The following is a 21131-nucleotide window of genomic DNA, read 5'->3' as shown; positions in this document are numbered from 1 at the left end:
AAAGGTAAAAGTCCGCAGAGCAGAGAGACTGACGGGAAATGAGTTCAGCGGAGGAGGAGAGGAAGATGAACGTGATTTTGAAGACTTTGGTCTTTATTGTCCCCATGGGGAAAGTCCTTTTCACAGCCATGTGTCTGTCCAACAGACAACAACAACCTCAGATCAGACACACACACAAACACATGATTGATTAAAGGCTTTTGCAGAGAAGGAAAAAAAACATCTGGAATCTCTAATAGAGATATCCCTCCCCATGAATAAAGGTCAATCAGAGGAACAAATCATAAAAAGGTTTCCCCTGTTGAACTTTTGTTCACTAACCTCACAATGATTCACTGAAGAACATTTCAAAAAACACATTGATCACATTTTAAACGCGATTAAAAGGTGAATTAGTGAATTTCAGTCCAAGGGGTTTCCCACCAGGACATGGCGAGACACTGAGATAAGTATGATATGTGACACATTACCAATAAAATACTCTCTATATATTTATTTATTTAAAACTCTTTTTGAATAGGCTAATAAATAGTTGACTGTCCTAGTTACAAACAAAGTTAAAGGCAGTCTGAACTGAAAGTCTGAGGCAAAAATCTTTATTAATGAGAATGTGTCGACGAGTTTCAACTCAACCGAGTCTTCGGCAGGACAACTTTTTTTATTTTTGTTGCACTCTTTTTTGGTTCATTTGTAAACATTTAAAACACTTTACTTCATTTTACTCAATTAATGTAATCAACACACATATATCCATAAATGCTTAAACATTTATTCATACACACATAAACAAACTTACATAAATGTATACACACACACTCATATGACCGCCCTTCACAATTAAAAAAAAAGAAAATCCTGTTCTCTTGATTGACTCAACAACTTCGACAAACATGTTCGTAGTTTGTGTGTGTGTGTTCATCTCGTCAGCTTCATCACGCTGTAACTCATGATATAACCACTGTGAGGGTTTATTCAAATAGACGTGTTTCCTTCCCAGAGGGGCGTGTCTAGAGGGGCGGTCTTCAGACCTCTCACATGTCATTCAAGCACAGAGAGCTTGAGTGCATTAAAAGAAATCCATTTAAAAAAAATTATTTGTGAACTCAAGCTCTTCTGCACGCTGCTGTCACTTAAAGACGTTCAGAGACGTTCAATGAAAAATAAATCAGTAATCTGTGGCACACTGACAATGACTTTACTGTAACTTTATTGTGAGTGAACAAAACATTTCGCCTGTAGCGTCCTCAGGTGTGCCATCACCAGTGACAACGGGCCACTGATGTAACTGAAAGAGCGGAGTATTTGCAGATTGTTTCAATCCAGCACAAAAAATGATCCAACAGGGAAATTTGCGTGATTTAAACACGGCTTAAACTTGCCTAATGTCTGGTCTGAACACAGCTTTTAGGGTCGCTCTCTAACTGAGCTGACTGTGTGTGACACTTTGTTTTACAGGTTCTTCTTTTACAGTGTTTGTGTTAAAGAAAACACGTCGCATAATCAAAAAACTCAACTGTGGGAACTAAAGCAAAAGCCACTCCTGAGGGGGTGCAGAGAGAAAAAGTTTGACGTGCTTCAGTCCCACGCTGTACCTGTGGGTGTGTTTGTGATTGTGTTGTGTGGAGTATATGAGCAGCAGCATTTGTGTGTGTGTGTGTTTGTGTGTGTCTGTGTTTGTGTGTGTGTGTGTTTGTGTGTGTTTGTGTGTGTTTGTGTGTGTCTGTGTCTTTTGACTCGGCTGTAAGGCGTTGTTGTCATCCCTGTTTCTCTTCCTCCAGAAGGCAGTGGCTGTGACCCCTCCACCTCCAACACATAAACACACACAATGACACACACAATGACACACACACACACACACAAACACACACAAAATAACACACACATACATACACACAAACCAAAAGACAAACCTCTCCCACCAGCAGAAGGTTGTGTTGCTGTTCTCCACATGCCCACCTCTCACCCATCCAGCCCCACCCCCCCCCACATCCTCCCCCTCCTCCTCCTCACCTACCCCCGGTGTTGGCAGAGGCATCCATGTGTGTGTGTGTGTGTGTGTGTGTGTGTGTGTGTGTGTGTGTGTGTGTGTGTGTGTGTCAGGCGGGCTGCTGCGTGGTGAGCGTGCCCTCTGTCATTCACGCAGAGCAGCCCTGTCCAACTGTCACTTCCTGACAGGCCGATAATCAATCTCTTTATTAACTGCTCTGCTGCAGACCGCCGCCACCGAGGGAGGAGGGAGGAAAGAGGGAGGAGGGAGGAGGAGGTGAAAACAGAGGAAGGAGGGAGGGAGTAGAAGGAGAATGCTGCTGCAGCTAAGAAAGTTTGGAAAAATGTTCATTTTAAGACAGCTGGAGAAACATCTGTAATGGAAGGAAATATGAAAATAATGTGGTGATGCATGAGGTTAAAGGCATTACTCACAGTTATATCAGAGGATATACTTGATTTATATTACATTTAAGCATATAAAGCCTTTAAGATCGTTTTAATACGTGTTAGTGAACAGAACAAAGACTTTTAATAAACAGGTTAATAATGTTGGTAAGATGTTTCTTATCTTAAGAGTTGAACAAACCAATAAAATAATTAAAAACACAATATTTACAAAAAGACCTGTCGCCCCTTTGCACCTGTTCTTCCAACGTTCTGTCTTCAGAGTGGGTTTAATTAGTTCCTAACTTTAGTTAAAGTGATTTAATGGAACTGACAGATGAAGTGAACGGTCTTGTTGAGGTCGTCACTGTGACCTGTTATCGATGTTAATGTTATTTATAGAGGGATATGTGTCAGGGTGTTTCTTTGATTGACAGGTGTGTCAGTGATGGTGACGCCTGTTCCTCACACCTCACCTCCCCTCATGCTGCTTCCTCTTTACGTTTTAATAAACAATAACCCGATATGGTCAGATTTACAGCTTTCTACATCATCGTTGTTTCCTGTTTTCTTAAAAGGTTGAAGCAGAGGGTGATGGTAGAAGATTAAGAAGCACTTCTGTCCCGACCTGCTGCTGCTGCTGTTTGGGTTTTTTGGGAGATGCTGGTCTTTCCTGACAGCATCACACCGTTACCGCGGCGATAATTTATGAGGCGGGAAAGTAAATTAGTGATTCTGGCGACCAGCAGCAAGCCAGGAGTCAGCACGCCACCCGTCTTCTGCTCTCTGATTTTATGCCACACTTATTTCTCCTCTCACTCCTTTTCCTCTTTTCATCATTCAACCATGAGGCCTGAAACTTTATTCATGCACGAGCACACATGACAACACCTGGGCCCAGCTGGTCGACGTGTGTGACCCCACCTGTACGGGTATATTCTTTCAAAAAGAACACCTTAGAGTTGGAAGTTTTCTGCCACTGCCATTAAGGAATTCCTGTTGTTAATAAATATCTGTTAGTGTGTGTTTCATTAAGCAGCTGTGTTTGTGTTTTAAAATACAGGACGGGTTTCTGACAGACACTCAGAAGAGGCTTCAGTCAGAGATCGTCCAGCGCTGTATCGCCAACGCCGACCGCTCCAATATCAACATGGAGACCTCTGAGAGTTTACCTGCTGAGGCCGAGGGGACAACACGACTACAGACTGAGACTACACACAGATAAACACACACACACACACACACACAAGACTCAGAGCTCGTACAAAACCTCTCCAGGACTCAGTCACACTCTCTCTCTCTCTCTGTGTACAAACAAATCTATATATTTAACAATTCTATCTCAATTCTTGATATCAAACATACAAAAGGGCGGGTTCGGACTTTTAGGTTTCATGTTGAATTGAATCTGTTTTTACTTTCTGCATCCCCACCTGGCACGGGTCACTCAGCGTTAAGAATCCCAGCAAAATGAGTGGTAAAGATTGCAGGTTGGTCCCTCTGTGACGGAACATATCAGAGTCATCTTCTGTCAGTTGCTGCTCTTCGGCTGCAGATTCAGCCTGGCAGCCTGCAGGACACAGAGACTGAGGAACTCATTGGTCCCTGCTGCCATCGCCTTTTTCCACGATTTAATCCTGTCTCTTTTGTTCATTTGTTGTTTTTATCTGTTGTATTTATTTATTGTCCACTGGACTTTCCACTTCTCAGTGTCCATCTTGTGTTGTACGCTGATTGCTGGCTGCATGTTTGTATTTTACTCTCAGAGGGACAATAAAGACAACCTTGAACCTTGACGGTTTCTCTGAGTGCATGTAAACAACACATCCCGTATGTGATCAACAACAGGATAAGGCTCATAACCGAGATACTCAAGTCCACATAGACACTAAGTTAGTGTACCTGCAGAGTGTGTGCACTGAGCTGTTTGAAGACGCAGCTTCAAGCTAAAGTTGTGAGCGGCTAAAGTCGATCTGTGAGCCGTGATCTGCTCCGCTGGATGTGACAAAATCAGTTTCATCACCTCCCTCCCACCTGTACATCACCTGTGATAGATCCAGTGATTGACAGATGAGATTAGACGAGTGGATTCAACAGGGGAGATCCTTTCCTCTGTGGTACACCCTGTACACACGCACGCACGCACGCACGCACGCACGCACGCACGCACGCACGCACGCCCCAGGGCCAGAGTGCAATGTTAGTGATTCGCCCTCAAACCTCACCTGATGTTTCAACTCCTCGTCTTCCTCCTCCATCATCACCCGTGTGGGCATGGCGGCCTCCCAACCTCCCTCTCCTCTAGCCAGAGTGGCCCCAGGACTCATTTTCAAGCCCAAATCCCCCTTCATAACTCCCCCCCCCCCCCCCACCCCACCCTCCCCCCTTTTCCGCCCGGTAGCAGGCCAGTCTGAACCAGGTCCAGTCCTGATGGCAGAGGAAGAGGAGGCAGATGCTGGGGCAGTGGGAGCAGGGCAACGGCGGCCATGACGGGAGATGAAAGGGACTACTTTATCTTCGTTAGGGAGGAGTGAGGGCAAGGCATGAAGAACACACACACACACCAACACACAAAACACAAAACTAAGGAAAAACTTAGTAACAAAGAAACAGAAAGCTGCTACAAATGTTTTTCCAGACACACGTTTGCGACCCACTGAAAAAGGCCCTGCGGCCCACTTTAGAGTCCCGACCCTCCAGTTGAGAACCACTGGTTTAATGTACCCTTCAGAGTCAGCTTTAAACCTTCTGTAGCTGCTGTTTCAAGGTACCCTTAGGCCCTAAGGCGACGAATTTCCGAAAAACGAAAATCTTTAGTTGCGTTCTGGTTTTTTGTTTATATGACAACAGCATTTTGGTGGCCTGAAATGCAAATTTTGGAAAGCCAGTTCCAGAGTGCAAACTCTTGAAAATGACACTGTCTCCGTCTTCATTTCAACAGGCAAGATGCACTTCCTCTGAAACTGAGACATTTTGCACATGGGCATTATGGTTCCAGTCAACAGCCATAAGCGAGCAGGTGAACAACAACAACAATGGTGAACTTACCAACGCTTCTCCAGTAAAAGGTACATTTCATGCATCATCACTTGGATCAGCGGAGACGCATTACTTCTATACCCCCAAATACTGGCGACAGGCGATCAGCCTCCTTTTACACCTCAACACTCTAGGATGGGTACGTGTGCATGAGTGTGTAAAGTCCCACCGCCAACTACGCTGTCCCAGCATGTGTACCACAGTGTTTGAAGTTGTTTTTGGGGATCCGTGTGCACGCCGATTTTCAAAATGTTAACTTGGAACTTTTTGAAAACACAAACCAAAATTGGTTCTGTTTTCAGTGGATTGTTTTAGTGTCTGTTCAAGCTATTCTCAGTGCCTGTGTCAGCTCATATGCTTCTTTCATATTAGCCTCCTTATGTTTTAAGTAGGGCTGGGCAACGATTAAAAGCTTTAATCGCGTTAATCGCATGAGTTCCTGTGATTAATCGCAATTAATTGCATTGTTATACGCAAAATCCAATAATGCATTCAAAAGTAGTGTATAGCACACTTTTATTGTGAATGTACTTCTGAACTTAAACAATGTAATCAAAGCAAATAAATAGAAAACTAAAGCTTATTGCATTGGTTGCAGTCTGGACGCAGAGTGGTGTGGGTCTCCTCTCTGACTGCAGCTAGGTCTGCTGCGCGAGCCTACACTGACAGCCTGTGATGCTTTCGGAAGGGGGAGGGGCTCACGGCAGCACCCGCTGCTCGTTGAGGACAGTAACTGTAGAGCAATACGTGCTTTCACGTCAGTTTCTTACACCAAAAAAGTCTCCAATAACACCAGAAAAAAGTCGCTAGATTTGTCGCGAGTAGCTGTTGACAAAAAAAAGTCGGCAAGGGGGTTTGGAAAGTCGCCAGATTTAGCGAGAAAGTCGCCAAGTTGGCAACACTGTTTCCTCTTTCCTGTGAGCGCCGCAGCAGTCGCAGCAGTAAGCAACATACTAGGCTCGCTCACGATGGAATTTTACAAAATAAAAGCCAGTGAGCAACAGACTTTTACAATAATAAAAAAAAAAAAAAAAAACTGCGTTAATGTGAGATAAAATAATTGTCGGCGATAATTAATTAATGAGTTAACGCGAAAATAACGCGTTAACGTGCCCAACCCTAGTTTTAAGCAACCCCATAGTGACAGTTTTAAGGAACCCTTTAGCTTGTGTTTTTCTTGATTTTCGAACACATCGCTCACTGGTCTCTTTGGTTCGTATTCAGGAACAACTCCGAAGTTAACTTTAGAAAACACGTCATGGTGAAGGCTAACAGAATAACTCAACTGAGTGGAAATTGAGCCAAAAACGATGTAACAATAACGTTGCATGAATTACAGCCTCTTCTGTACAGGTATGCACACAGTTTGTTGTCCCCTCCTTCGTCTCTCGGGGGCGATGAAGAGGTGACGCGTTCCTAGGCTCAGGTGGAAGCGACAGGTCGGCGTGATTGTAATCACTCATCGCTCGCTGACATCACGGCTGAGCAATTAGGCAGGACAGTCGTGTTCTTTACTAATGAACAATGGTTCAACGAAGCCTCCTTCAAAGCTCTCATCCATCACACACACACACACACACACACACACACACACACACACACACACACACACACACACACACACACACACACACACACACACACACACACACACACACACACACACACACAGTCCTGCTGCTGTTGGAGGTGTTTCTTGGTTTGATGAGTTTCTGGCCGACTCTCTCTGCCTCCCCGCTGAACGTGTGGCTGCTCCTCCTCCTCCTCCTCTTCATCTTTCCCCCTTGTCAACACAATCCCTCCATCCATCCGTCCTGAGGCGGGGGCCCGGCAGGGGCCGTCCGCCACTCGCAGCGTCCTCTGGGTGCTCTCTGCGTCTCCTCTGGTTCCCCTCCCACTGCACACACACTCATACACGTTTGTCTTTGGACACCTGTGAGGTCCTCTGATTTATTACTGCAGCTCGCTGTGTGAGTTATCAGCTTTACCTTTAGAAGTCTCACGTTTCAGACTATGAACTACAGAAGTATTCAGTCTCAACACATCTGTTTGTTTTTTTTAAGTGACGACACCGCCTATAGCATTCATTCATTGAGCTTTACAAAGGTACCAGACTCCACTGAAAAAAACACTAATTTTAACTTGCAGACTGGTGGTGTAGCCTGTCCACTTCTGTCAGAGGTTTTGTTTTCTCGAGTGTTGTAATAATTTGTAGAATCTCAACTAAGCATTAAAAACCACTAAAGTTAAACAATAACACAAAGAAAATATCTGCCGCACCTGTCAGCAACTACCACAACATTTGAGGTAAAAATACAGTTTTTGTTCATGGAATCTGGTGGCTTTGAAGAGAGTGACGTAACAACTGTTTCAAATCTTCCTCTTTAACGAAAACGTCGCTCTCTCTACAGGGATCCTTTCTGAAATGTTGTCAGACTCAAACAATTTGAGCCTGTCTGTGACAAAAAGAGAACGTTTAGAGGACGCACTTTGATCCATCAAGGATTATGACGCAGCCATTACAGCCTGTTTCACTGCTGCAGGCTGAAGAAATCTACTGGAGACATTCAAAACTTTTTTTAAACTACAAGTCATTTAGACTCCATCAACATGTGAAAATAAGGCTAAGGTTCAACCTTCGACTCACTACAAGGGATCAGACAAGTTATTTTTATGCCAGATGCTACACAAGCTGAGAACCTGCCTGAGAATTATCAAGTTTTCTTCAGTAGAATGAATCCACTGATAATTGTCTTAAGGTGCACTTGAAAAAGAGCTGCTCCAAAAAAATGAAGCACACCTTAAGAAATATTTCAACATGATGTAAGCAAGTTCATTTTGAAAAATCAGTAGGTACAGTTACAGCAAGATTTTTAGGTAAAAGTCAGGCTAAAATATTCAGCCATTTGCACTCAAACAGGCTGCTCGTCCCAAAATATCCAGGAAATTTCCAGGAGTTTGGTGCATTTGTGGGTTCAGTTTAACATACAAAAGTCAACTTTCCGTACCATTTATGGAGCAAATAGCTGACAAATGATTTCAATACGAAATAGAAAAACATGATGATCCAAAACATTATCAGAACCGTGCTCATCCTCTGTCCAACCATATATAAGCAATAGGGATGAATCCATTTAACTTCGGTATCGGCCGATATCAGACATCGTCCCATCGACGAGTAATGTGGCATGAAACGATGTCAGCATCTATGTTTAAAGACGTCATTTAAAACAAATCGGTATAGGCAATCAGCTTAATGTTTATTTGTCGGTATCAGCCCTTTTCTGTCCCACTCAACCCAGAGATGCTGGTTTTAAGGGTGTTGCAGACACAGAGACCCTCAGTGTGTTAATCTGAGCACAGCCTGCTGCATGTGTGTGTGGATGAGTCTGTGTTCAGGTGAGGCTGTCAAACAGCCATACCTTCACTCTGTCCTAATAACCGTCCCTTTCTCCTCTTAAAGAAAAGCTGCTCCTCACCTTGACACCCGCCTCGGCGGCGTTTTGATAAATTTACATTAAAAGAGGTTTGGCGTCTGGCGCCAGAAACTGCCTTTAATCAATGAGAGCGTTTGTGTGTGTACCTCCGGAGAGCGAGGCGAGTCGAAGATAAATATTGGCAGAAAAGAAAAATGTGTCGTCCCTCTCGATCGAGGGGGGAACGTAATGATATTCAAAAGGAGACCCCCCGCCGAGATGCAAGGCAAACTGTTCCTAAGCAACAAAACACATTCTCCCTCTCTCTCAGAGCGCACGGACAGGCTGTGTGTGTGTGTGTGTGTGTGTGTGTGTGTGTGTGTGTGTGTGTGTGTGTGTGTGTGTGTGTGTGTGTGTGTATCCTCTGACGACTCATTGCAGCAGTTTGATGTGTCTGTCTCCCAAAAATGTGTTTGTCTATTAGTTTGTAGTTTAAAGTCTGTGTAAGTGTGTTTGACTCAGTCTGTGTGTGAGCATGCATGTAGTGTGTGAGTGTGTGTGTGTGTGTGTGTGTGTGTGTGTGTGTGTGTGTGATCCCTCTGTGGATTAGGGGAGTTAGGGAACAGTGACCAGCATCAGTGAGTGTGGATTCAGTCCAGATGCCTCCTCGCTCTCTCTCACACACTCGGCTTTAAGCGGCTCAGGGTTTCTATTAAATACGATGCAGGAACATATATCACATAAAGCACAGGTTAAAGGTTCTCGCTGCATGTGATCTGTTGCAGAATACTCTCTGCATTGAATCGTGGAAGAACAATCATAAATAATGGCACAAAAAGAACCTATTCTACACGACAGTTCCTCTGTTACTCATTTCAGGAGAAAAGCTGCAGAAAATAAACGCCAGAGTTAAAAAATAAGCATTTAATCAAAGACTGCACATATATTCCCGACACTATAAAACATTTTTAAAGGGTAATGCTGCCTTCAGGTGCTCCTCTGACAACATCCTTCTTCCCAGTCGTGGAGTCCTAATGACAACATTCTCGCATTCAAGTGCTCTGTTCAGAAAAAAGCAACAGTCATGGACGCTAGAAGGTTGTTATGTCATGGCTGATGTTTAATTACCAAAGACAAGCAGCACTGGACATCGCTTCTCACAGATTTGATGCTCACAGTGTGTTGATTCTCAGACTTGAAAAAAATTCCTCCAGGTTCATAAAAAACATTGAACTACAGTTTCCACAGTGTAGCGCCCCTTTGTGGCCTGTATGTGTAAAACTGGGTGGGTGTCATTAAGTGGGTTCATTTTGTCAGGCCGTGCACATTAAGTGATGATTAAAGCCATTAAAGTTGTTTATTATCTAATAAGAAGTGTTTGTCTGCTGATATGTGCCGCTGCTCTGTCCCTCTTTCTCTATGTGAGTTTAAAAAAAAAAAACCTTTGATGACAGCTCAGGGTCGACTCCACGAGCAGTTCCCCATCATGATTAAAAAGAAAAAAAGAGCAGAACCTTCAGAGGCTCAAACATTCACCTTTGATTGAATTTTAATGAATTTAAATCTGGATAAAATTCAGGGATTCTGTTGTAAATCCTAAACAATCAGAATAATTCCTTCAGGGTTAATGTTTTAAAAAACAGAAACCTCCTGAGATCGAGGCTCGTTCCTTGGCTTCTGTTACATGATCTCAGACTGCCACCTAGTGGTGAAACACTGACAGTCAGACTGTTTCTGGAAATGTCAGCAAACCACATTGATGCAGACATCAGAACCAGGGAGCAGTTCTGCTCAAGTCAAGGGGTCAAAGGTCATTTTACAGTAATCCTTCCTCAAAGTGTTGGCTGCTAAAATAGAAAATTATTATTATTTTTTTTTTTTTAAAGAGCAGAGTGATTAAGGTTAACTCAGGACCCGTGTACGTCCTGAATACAGAAGAGTTGGTTTGAATTGATTCGGAGTGATGTTTTGTTGTTAAATTTCAGTTCTGTGTACATTACATTCAGACACATTTACATTTACAGCCGTGCATGTTTTCTTATGGAGATGTTTTGCATTTAAAACTAACAAGTGTGTCCAGGTTTTTTAGACACATGTATTTTTGTTTTTTCTGTTATCAGTCTGCAGAAACTTAAAATCTCAACATTCATCTAAATATCATTTCAAATCAAAGCTGCAGTTTGACTCTCTAATAGATCATTTTATCGTCATGCAGTTGGACCGTAAAAGTCAATTCCCCAGAGCAGTGGCAACAAAATTAAACAATGTCAATCTCAAGACCCATCTCAAGACCGTCTTTTGAACGTCTCTGTCTCATCTCAGAATTGAAAGCATTTTTCACTCTGCCTTGTCTCGGCCTCAGACTGGGCACACTCCAGATTTTAAATCAAGGCTGGTCAAGACCACCACTGACAGACTATTTCTCCACATCATAACTGTGATTAGAAGGAAAACTCCTCTTTCTAAAAGAACAAATAACTTCAATTCATTTGTAGTTTGATTTTTTTTATCCCCCGTTACAGCTGCAACCTTCCTGGTGTTACTGTCTAAGTGAGTGACACGCCCCGTAAACACATGATGATGATTTTTCATTGATATATATAGTCTTGGTCTTGTCTTGGTCTCGAGCCCTAAGTGGTTCGGACCTTGACTGTAAACCATTTTAGTTCCTAGAACCTTAATTAGAAGCACCTTATTAGCTCCTGCTTCAGAGTAGATACTCATCCAGCACCATGGTGGTGTGAATGCAGACAGAAATAAGTCCCCATGGTGTGTAGTTCTCTGGGAACTCCCTAGTGGATAGTTCCTCTTCAAAAAGTCCCCAGAACGGTGTGGTCCAAAAACTCCTTTTGATTGGACCGCTGACAATTGATAGACATCAGCACCTGACGCAGAAATATCTAAAGATTAATTTATTTATATTCATAAATAATATTTAGAATTTTGTGCATAATGATTGGACCTGTTCCCAGAAGGACTGAGTGACTTATCATCACTGATGCACAGAAGTGCTGCTATCACACCAACTACTTTATAATTCATTAATAGGAGTGAAGAGTCTGCCCCCTGCTGATCATTCAGAGCATTACAGGACTTTAAACAGGACAGAACCACAGGTCCACACACGCTGATGATCCACAGCATCAAAATGTCTTCAGTAAATCTGTCAGTTAATGTGAGTTATTTAAAGTTATTATTAAGGTTTGTATGATTACAGATCTGACTACAACCACAGGATTAAATGCAGCTCCCCATTCGGACTGACCTGAGGCTGAGCAGCGAGGTGAACACAGACTTTGAGGCATGCAGGTTCTGAAGAGAAGCAGCATGTATGTTAGAGGTTTGATGTGTTTGTATTCTGCTCTCTTCTTTTGCACTCAGATGTTATAATAAATATCAGGACTGTTCATCATGACAGAAACTCCACTATTCCAGCTCACCTGAGACAGTGATAATATGATATTGGTATATTTTCTTTCTCCGCTGTTCTCCGCTCCGTGCTCGTACCTGGACTCACAGATGGTTCACTGAAATTGTCTTTCAGCTCTCGTCACAATGTTTCCCAAATAAACCAAACTAATTTCCCCGTGTGGTGATTAAGTGCGTTCGTTGAAATAATTTGTTGTTCCGTCAAAACAATTATGTTCACTTTGGAGTCACGAGCGTCGACATGAGAGAGGGACACAAACGAGCTGCTGTTTGAAACGTTCATACTTCCTGATATCTGCAGCCAAATCACAGCCATTATGACCCGAGAGTGTCTACTTTCAGTTTACAGAGTTCATTACACAAATTAACTTGGTAATGAGCTGCTGGCTTCATGCACACTTTCATCCGCTGTTTTAGAGGGTTTTTAAGTAACGGCCGGCACAGCAGAGCCCGAACAGAGCGGGGAGAAATACGACGGGGGACGGAGACAAATCAGACCTAATCAACATCGCAGCGGGAGCAGAGGGACACTGAAGTATGTGACAACAAGTTTAAAGGCTCCAGGAGGGTTTATTTAACAGAAACACTACATGTGTAACCGTCTCTAATTAACTAGAGAATGGTTTGGTTTCTCCACACAGACTGACCTCTTCCATCAGTAGTTGGACGGGTTGTTTTTCAGTAGAAACTCCGCCTGGGTCGAGACAAAACAAAAGAGACGATCAGACTCAAACTCAGGTGTAGTCAGAGGTTTAAGAGTCAGGGGGTCACAGGGGCTGGGTGTTGTACCAGGAAGTCAACGGGGTCGTGTGGTCGGGCGGTGCAGCATTCCATCAGACCGCGGCTCAGTATGGGCATCACCTGCTCCATCAGGTAGCTCCTCATCGAGGCCGACTGAACCTCCAGAAGCTCCTCCTCCTGCTGCCTCACCTCCTCCAGATGTTTAGTCTGAAACAAACATGATGGATGCATCAAAGCTCCACACAGACAACATGATCATATTTTAAATCTGATTTAAACGTGAGTGTACGTACCCACTACTCCCAGTACCTACCCTCTCCTCCCAGTACCTACCCTCTCCTCCCAGTACCTACCCTCTCCTCCCAGTACCTACCCTCTCCTTCCAGTACCTATCCACTCCTCCCAGTACAGACCTACTCCTCCCAGTACCTATCCACTCCTCCCAGTACAGACCTACTCCTCCCAGTACCTATCCACTCCTCCCAGTACAGACCTACTCCTCCCAGTACCTATCCACTCCTCCCAGTACCTATCCACTCCTCCCAGTACATACCCACTCCTCCCAGTAGAGACCTACTCCTCCCAGTACATACCCACTCCTCCCAGTAGAGACCCACTCCTCCCAGTACATACCCACTCCTCCCAGTAGAGACCCACTCCTCCCAGTACATATCCACTCCTCCCAGTACGTACCTTCTCCTCCCAGTACATACCTTCTCCTCCCAGTACATACCTAGTCCTCCCAGTACATACCTTCTCCTCCCAGTACATACCTTCTCCTCCCAGTACATACCTTCTCCTCCCAGTACGTACCTTCTCCTCCCAGTACATACCTTCTCCTCCCAGTACGTACCTTCTCCTCCCAGTACATACCTTCTCCTCCCAGTACATACCTAGTCCTCCCAGTACATACCTTCTCCTCCCAGTACATACCTTCTCCTCCCAGTACATACCTTCTCCTCCCAGTACGTACCTTCTCCTCCCAGTACATACCTTCTCCTCCCAGTACATACCTTCTCCTCCCAGTACATACCTAGTCCTCCCAGTACATACCTAGTCCTCCCAGTACATACCCACTCCTCCCAGTACATATCTTCTCCTCCCAGTACATACCTAGTCCTCCCAGTACATACCCACTCCTCCCAGTACATACCTAGTCCTCCCAGTACATACGTTCTCCTCCCAGTACGTACCTTCTCCTCCCAGTACGTACCTTGTCCTCCCAGTACGTACCTAGTCCTCCCAGTACATACCTTCTCCTCCCAGTACATACCTTCTCCTCCCAGTACGTACCTTCTCCTCCCAGTACGTACCTTGTCCTCCCAGTACGTACCTAGTCCTCCCAGTACATACCCACTCCTCCCAGTACATACCTTCTCCTCCCAGTACATACCCACTCCTCCCAGTACGTACCTTCTCCTCCCAGTACGTACCTTCTCCTCCCAGTACATACCCACTCCTCCCAGTACGTACCTTCTCCTCCCAGTAAGTACCCAAACCTACCAGCATGTACCCACTCCTATCATTACGTGTCCACTCCTCCCAGTACATACCCACTCCTCCCAGTACATACCCACTCCTCCCAGTACATACCCACTCCTCCCAGTACATACCCACTCCTCCCAGTACATACCCACTCGTCCCAGCGTGCAGCTCTGTGTCTGGCCTCCTCTTCCTCATTCCTCTCCTCCTTAGCTCTCTCCTGCTCCTCCCTCCTCATCCTCTCCTCCACCTTCCTCCTCTCCTCCTTCTTCACCTCCTCGATGCTGCGGCCGTAGTTCCTGGGAGGACCCAACGTGTCGAAAATCTTCTGAATCAGCTGCAGACAGTTGGGTTCCCTGCTGCTGGTGACCTCTGGAGAGGAGGAGGAGGAGGAGGAGGAGGAGGAGGAGTGTTTAATTATGTGAAAATGACCCCAACAAATTTTTATTTTTTTTTCCCTACAGCATCAAAAAGATCATGAGGGGTGTCGCTTTACCGAGGTAGAGGAGGGAGACGTCCAGCTCATCAAAGAAGTTGACGACTGTCTCTTCCTCCATGTTTGCCTCTCTGTATCTGATCAGTTTCTGCAGGAAGTGATCCTGCTCATAGTTTTGTTCCTGAACGACCCGCTCGGGCAGATTCATCACACGATCCCGCAGGAACGAGTCCGAGGCGTCTAGGACCAACACAAACTCTGCAGCACACACAACGAGATATTACAGACACAATATCATCTATGTATCAATGTCTCTGTGGATGTTTCTGTTCATCTTTCATCAGGGTGAACAGAGACCTGGTGTAATCCTCCTGTTGTGTCCAGAAGTCATGGATGTGTCACCTTCAGACTCTTCTTCATCTGAAAAAGAAAGAAAATGTTCACATGTACGTTTATGTATTCATGTCTTTATTTAGATCCTCATAATCTATTACCCTGGCAGCAAACACTGTCCCTGGGGTCAAAGGTGAGAATCTCAAGAAATTAAAATTAAAAAAGGATTGTTTCTGAGATATTACTCTCATTTTTTTTCTTCAAAGAAAATGATCTTGTCGAGCTTGTTTTGCATTAGATAAATCATTTACTGCATCCTTCTTTGTCGAGTTGAGTGTTTAACCGTCTTTCAGTGGCTACACTTTCAAGCTATTTTGAAGAAATCTGGAAAATCTGAAATCTGGAAGTGCGTTTGTAGGTCTGTCTTAAGTCTATTGGTCTTACTGGCAGATTGTCTTTAGTTTGAAACAAAATAATTTCACTGTATTTTAGAATATTTTGGTTTATTGCAGTGCAAACATGAAATTTAAATCTTAAATAAGTTTAAGATTTAAATAAGTGACATTATTAAACATCCAGACGGAAAAAAATAATAGCTTCACATCAATAATTTATTACATTGGTAAGTGTGAGTGAGTGTGTGTGTGTGTGTGTGTCTCACCGGAGAAGAGCTCTTTGGCTTGTTCGTATGTTTTTGGAAACCCGTCCAGGATGAAGCCCTGGTTTTTACACGGGTTTGACATCAGTTTATGTTTCAGCACCTTCACCAGCAGATGATCCTCCAACAGACCTGACAGACACAGAAATAAATGAACCTTAAAGGAACATTATGAAGATGAAATGTTGCACTTTTATAAAGTGAGAAGCTTTGGGAAGGACGGCTGAATAAGAGTCACAGATATCCCGAGCTGTGCTTCGATAAACACTTCATTCTACATTTCAAACTATACAGCTTTTAATGAAATGTGTAAGACTTGCAAGATTAGTAAGTATGGTGTGCTTTAAAGGGTTTGTTCAGGAGGTAACAGGACGGTCATCTTTGGTTTTCACTGTGTTTACCTCCGTTCTGCTCCATGCTCTCCTTCAGACTGAACAGCAGATCTGCTGCCAATTCATCGTTCTCTGCTTCTGGATCAGAGTTGTTTCCAACAAACTCCTGACAAGTAGGTTAAAATAGAAAAGTCGGGTGTTAAACAATAGAAATGTGTATGTGTAATGTATGTATATAAGTATGTATATGTGTGTTTGTGAGATCACCAGTTGTGCGATGGTTTCAGTGATGGTCTCCTTCAGAGTGATGTGATGGAGTCTGTAATGTTCACAGATCTGTTTACACACTGAGCTCTTCCCCACAGCAGGAGGACCCACAACACACACACGCAGGGGCTGAGAGAGAGAACACACACAAATGCACACACGCAGACACACACACACACACACACACACACACACACACACACACACACACACACACACACACACACACACACACACACACAAGGGTTAATTTGTACAACCCAGAATATCATCTAAAGACGGTTTTACACATGCACTCCTGAAAATGTCTACAAAATTTACAGCAGGAAAGCTATATCAGTGGTATGTGTGGTTGGAGATATTCAGCGCATCAACAAAAGAGCAGAGAAGAAAAGAACAGAAAAGGATGTTAACCTCATCACCTCCTCCTGCTTGTGGTGCAGTGAGTTTTACTGAATATTTCCTGCGGCTGTCTCTCATGAGCCTGCCCCTGAACTCTACTAGGAGGCTGACAGGAGGAATTAAAGTTAAAGTGAAAAGTTCGACTGTTTGCGCTCACACATACAGCGCTTTTGCTCGAGCGTTACATGGGAACACACCAACTAAATATCTGTGAGAGGTTTATATTGTCAGTTATTTCCTGGTTCTGACTGTTCATAAAACACATCTGGCTTCAGCTTTGTTTCCTACCAGCATTCCTCTGGTCTGCCTGAACTCCTCCACCACCTGCTCCATGTTCTCCACCAGTCCAGACTCACAGCTCCACTCCATGGAGAACAGCTCCTTAATGTGGACTGCCTCCAAACGAAGGTTCACCTGCAGGGAGTCCATCTCCATCACCTGAGACACGAAAATCACATTTAATAAGATTCAGTATTTCTTCTGAATCCAGAAACAGCTGTGACATGGTTTTCTTCAAGCACACCAGACTTCAGTGATAAAAACCGTGATTTGACCTCACAGAACACAGGAGGTCCACTGCTGCCTCGATCAGTCAGTTCAGTTATTGTTGCGTTACTTTACGGCTTAAAAAAAAAGATCTATTTTGGGGCTTTTCTATTCCTTTAATGAAGACACAGGACAGTGGACAGAGTCAGAAATCAGGATGAGACAGAGAGAGAGAGAGTAGGGAATAACATGCAGGAAAGGAGCCACAGGTTGGACTTGAGGACCAGGAATCGGTGGTTGGAGCTCATGCACTAACCACTAGGATACAATCACACACAATTGTTGTATAGAAAAGAGGAACAAAACAGCAGACCTGCTACTTCTAATTTACTACAAATACATAAAAACCTTTTTGAATGATTCTCCTTTTGGGCCCACTGCCCAACAGACCTGTAGTATTGCTTAATATGTAAATTATGTAACCTGAAACTTTTTTTTTTTTTTTAAATCTTCTTCTAATCTTTTTTCTTTCCCCTAGTTTGTTTTATATTTATACAGGCATTTCCTTCTTCTTATTTCAGTTGCTTGTGTCAGGTTTGACTGTTGCACTTTTTAAATGATTTCTTTCTTTCTTTTTAATTTGGAGGACATTGAGTCGACCCGTAATGTATGAATTATATGGATTTATTCTGCTCTGACTTGAGACAAGCCAGGTTAGCTGCTGCAAGTCTTAATGCTAAGCTAAGCTAACCTGAAACCATCCTGACTGTTTGTAACAACATCTATCTTTTCAACATGCTTTCAACCAAAGAGCAATGTCATTTCTTTCCTACATGTTGAAAAAAGTTTGCTGTGAGATAAAACACATTTAGCAGAACGTACACTCAGGTCCTTTGTAAGGAAAGCTTCTTTGAACATCTTCTCGATCTTTCCCGGTCCCAGAGCAGTGGAAACTGTCTGAAGGAGGACACAGATACATTTTATGAAATCATCATCGGAATAAATGAAAATGACATCGAGCACCTGAACAGATAGAAGTCAGACTAGTGATCAGATCTACATTAACAGACATATTTATAGATAGTGTTTGTTGTAACAGAAGAGGATCAGTCTAAAGATGTCTCTGTATGCATTGGACAGGTTTCAACATGTCCAGTCTGTTTATGTAGACTTTCGGAGTTTAATATTTCCCTCTGGTTTCTCCCTCAGTTGAGACCCTCACCTTGACTATCTCCTCCATGGTGTTGTGCGACTGATCCACAGCCAGCAGGTAATACGGTTTGGGCTGATGTTCGATCACATTATGAACCACACTACAAGATAAAAGTGTTTAAAATTGTAAAATAATATGTAAATATTTACACAATCGTAACAAGTCAAATCAATTAAGATCGTTTTTCAAACAGCATTTGTTTAAATCAAATCATAAATGTGAGATTATAGATTTACCAGCATTTATGATTGATTACTGTCTAATAATAATAATAATAAGTAGAATTGATCATCTGTGTGTGTTTGTGTCTAACCTTGCCAGGTCTTTAATGTGAACCGTGGGAACAATGTTTTTGCCGTCTCCAAACACAGGAACTCTTTGTTCCTGCCCGAGCCAGGACGTCTGAGAATAAAGGTTTTTATCAAAATTCACACTTTTTGTAATTATTGTGATGTTTTCCTATCCAACATTTTGACCAGAGTAAGTCATCGTAAAGGTCTACTGTGTGACATTCTGTATACTAATTTAGCATAAATCATAAATATGTTGTGAAGTCATGACTTCCTAAACTCCCTCTGGATTTCTTGTTCTCAGCTGTGTGCTCACACTAACAGGACGTTTCCTTCAGCTTGTTTATGTGTTGCTCAGGTGCTCAAACAGGATTCATATGTTGTTGTACTTTATGTTAACCCCTCCCTCTCCCTTAGTCCTGCCACCATGTGGTGGGAAAGAGACGGCTCCCACCCACTCAGGGACGCTGTATGACAACGGCACAACGACCCTCAGCAGTCTTTGAATCTGACCTTGAAGAAGAAGTGAAAGATCTGCTCCCCCATCCCGTACTGAAGTCCAGACGCCACCACGTACGTCGAGAACAACTTCCTGTTCTGAAAACAACCATCGTGTGACACAGTGGTTAATGCTCTAATAACAATCCTCTATTAAGATTTTATAAATTGGGCGGTTTCGATACTGACAGTTTTCCCCATCTTGACAACCCTCTTCTCCAGGTCGATGTGATGTTTAAAGTTCGGGTGAGCTCGTCTTCTCCAGAAAATCTCATCTGTGAACGGAAGCTCCGGATCGTCCTGAAACAAAACAAAGACGACGAAAACACAACAGAAGATTTTCACTTTAACACAAATCTGATCTGGACAGAGGTGGTGAATGAACCGTCAAAACTAAAAGTCATTTAATGGAAAAACTATATAAAACAAAATCGTACATTGTTTGGTTAATGGCAGGTTGAAGGTACAAAAAGAATTGATGTTTGTGAAAGTGAATAAATGTTTCTCTTCACTTAAACTAAAGAAGAATATTTATTAAATACATTTATTTAATAATTTTGATCAATGATTGATGTACAGCTTGTCAGCGTAACTGTATGCGCTTTCTTACAGGGTCGATGGGTTTGCTGCAGGCCCAGGTCATCACCGTGGAGACGAGGATGAACATCTTTGGTCCAGAGAAATGGTTCATTTTATCATGAAGAACTACAAATACAAAGAACACGATTCATTACCTGACTGATTAATTACATTTTTATCAAATCTTATTATTGTCTACAGGTACAAAACTTCAGTCACTGGTCATGTGATGGCTAAAGATGAACATTGATCACTTCCAGACATGCACAATCTGAACTTAACTTTGTCTTTGAGTTATTTTTTTAACTACTTGATGAATCCATTAAACTACAATCAGGAACAAACCTTCTTACCTGAAACAGCCCAGAGAGCCTCCTCCAGCTGCTCGGCATGCTGGGTAATGTTGTAGATTACTACGTCACAGTCCATCAGTTTGGAGAGCAGGATGTCTCTGTTCATGTTCTTTATCTTTTTAAAAGGAAGTTAAAATATCCTAGTTTTATTTAGTTTTATAAATGTTACTGTTGTTTTCTCACATTATTTTATGAGTGAAGTACTTACTGAATACTCTTCGTGCAGGTAAGGTCTGTCCTCCTCTGGTGAGTCAGAAACAGTTCCAACAACACAGAAAGCTGCTCCCACCAAACACTCCGACAAGAACTACAACAACAAAAAGATGAAAAACGACACGTTAGCTGCGGCATCTTTAAGCTAATAACCAACCTGTTCACTAGCATTAGCTCGAGCTAGCAGCTCTGACAGGTTTATAATATATTTACCTTGGCGATCCATTCAGAAGTGTATGAGTCTACGTTGTTGATAAAAACTATTTTAGGGGACCGTTTGAGTCTCTCCATCCCCTGCTCCGCCATGTTGGCTAGTGTTGTTGTCGGTGTCTTGTAGCCATGGAGACGACCGCAGAGGTCGCAATAGAACCGTCGTTGCCATGGAGACGGGTTGTCAAGCTTTTCAGCGATTTCTCATTTAAGAAAAGTAGTTATTTTCTATCTGTTGATAAAACATATATAAAAAGTAAATATGTGACCCTGCCTAGCAATAATTTAATTTACAATTAATTTATTTTAATCTGCAAAAATAATGAAAACAAAACGGCACTAAGGAGTAAAAACACAATATCCCCTTGTCTGTTTCTTTTT

At 43.0% G+C, this 21131-nt stretch overlaps 2 protein-coding genes across 2 annotated transcripts in view; one reads left to right on the top strand and one right to left on the bottom strand.

The window, feature by feature from the left end:
- si:dkey-288a3.2 (protein phosphatase 1 regulatory subunit 37) overlaps window positions 1–4581 on the top strand; it is a 50184-nt gene extending 45603 nt beyond the window's left edge. Inside the window, exon 11 of the mRNA XM_020657296.2 lies at window positions 3437–4581. Within this exon, the coding sequence (XP_020512952.2) occupies window positions 3437–3598 (162 nt within the window). The 3' untranslated portion in view covers window positions 3599–4581. The remainder of the gene's footprint in view (window positions 1–3436) is intronic.
- Window positions 4582–12325: 7744 nt separating this feature from the next.
- ak7b (adenylate kinase 7b) lies at window positions 12326–20854 on the bottom strand. Its single transcript, XM_065966483.1, has 18 exons — window positions 20754–20854; window positions 20536–20634; window positions 20328–20442; window positions 20006–20100; window positions 19585–19695; window positions 19411–19494; window positions 18921–19009; window positions 18617–18707; window positions 18277–18351; window positions 17197–17346; window positions 16507–16635; window positions 16309–16405; window positions 15911–16039; window positions 15274–15336; window positions 14977–15174; window positions 14632–14852; window positions 13047–13205; window positions 12326–12951 (listed from the first exon to the last, which is right to left on the bottom strand). Exons 1-18 carry the CDS (start codon window positions 20844–20846, stop codon window positions 12913–12915), a joined length of 2037 nt encoding a protein of 678 aa, XP_065822555.1. The 5' UTR covers window positions 20847–20854; the 3' UTR covers window positions 12326–12912.
- Window positions 20855–21131: the final 277 nt, after the last annotated feature.

Source organism: Labrus bergylta, chromosome 18 (assembly GCF_963930695.1).
Source record: "Labrus bergylta chromosome 18, fLabBer1.1, whole genome shotgun sequence".
In the NCBI taxonomy this organism is placed as follows: domain Eukaryota; kingdom Metazoa; phylum Chordata; class Actinopteri; order Labriformes; family Labridae; genus Labrus; species Labrus bergylta.
This window is presented reverse-complemented; position numbering and strand designations above follow the sequence as displayed.

Excerpts from the sequence above, each read along its gene's own strand:
- ak7b (XM_065966483.1), bottom strand. The coding sequence starts at position 20,846 with ATGGCGGAGCAGGGGATGGAGAGACTCAAACGGTCCCCTAAAATAGTT. Across the intron at positions 20,443-20,535 it reads ACCTGCACGAAGAGTATTCA|ATAAAGAACATGAACAGAGA; the intron begins GTAAGTACTTCA and ends CCTTTTAAAAAG. Across the intron at positions 12,952-13,046 it reads ACGACCCCGTTGACTTCCTG|GCGGAGTTTCTACTGAAAAA; the intron begins GTACAACACCCA and ends GTCTCGACCCAG.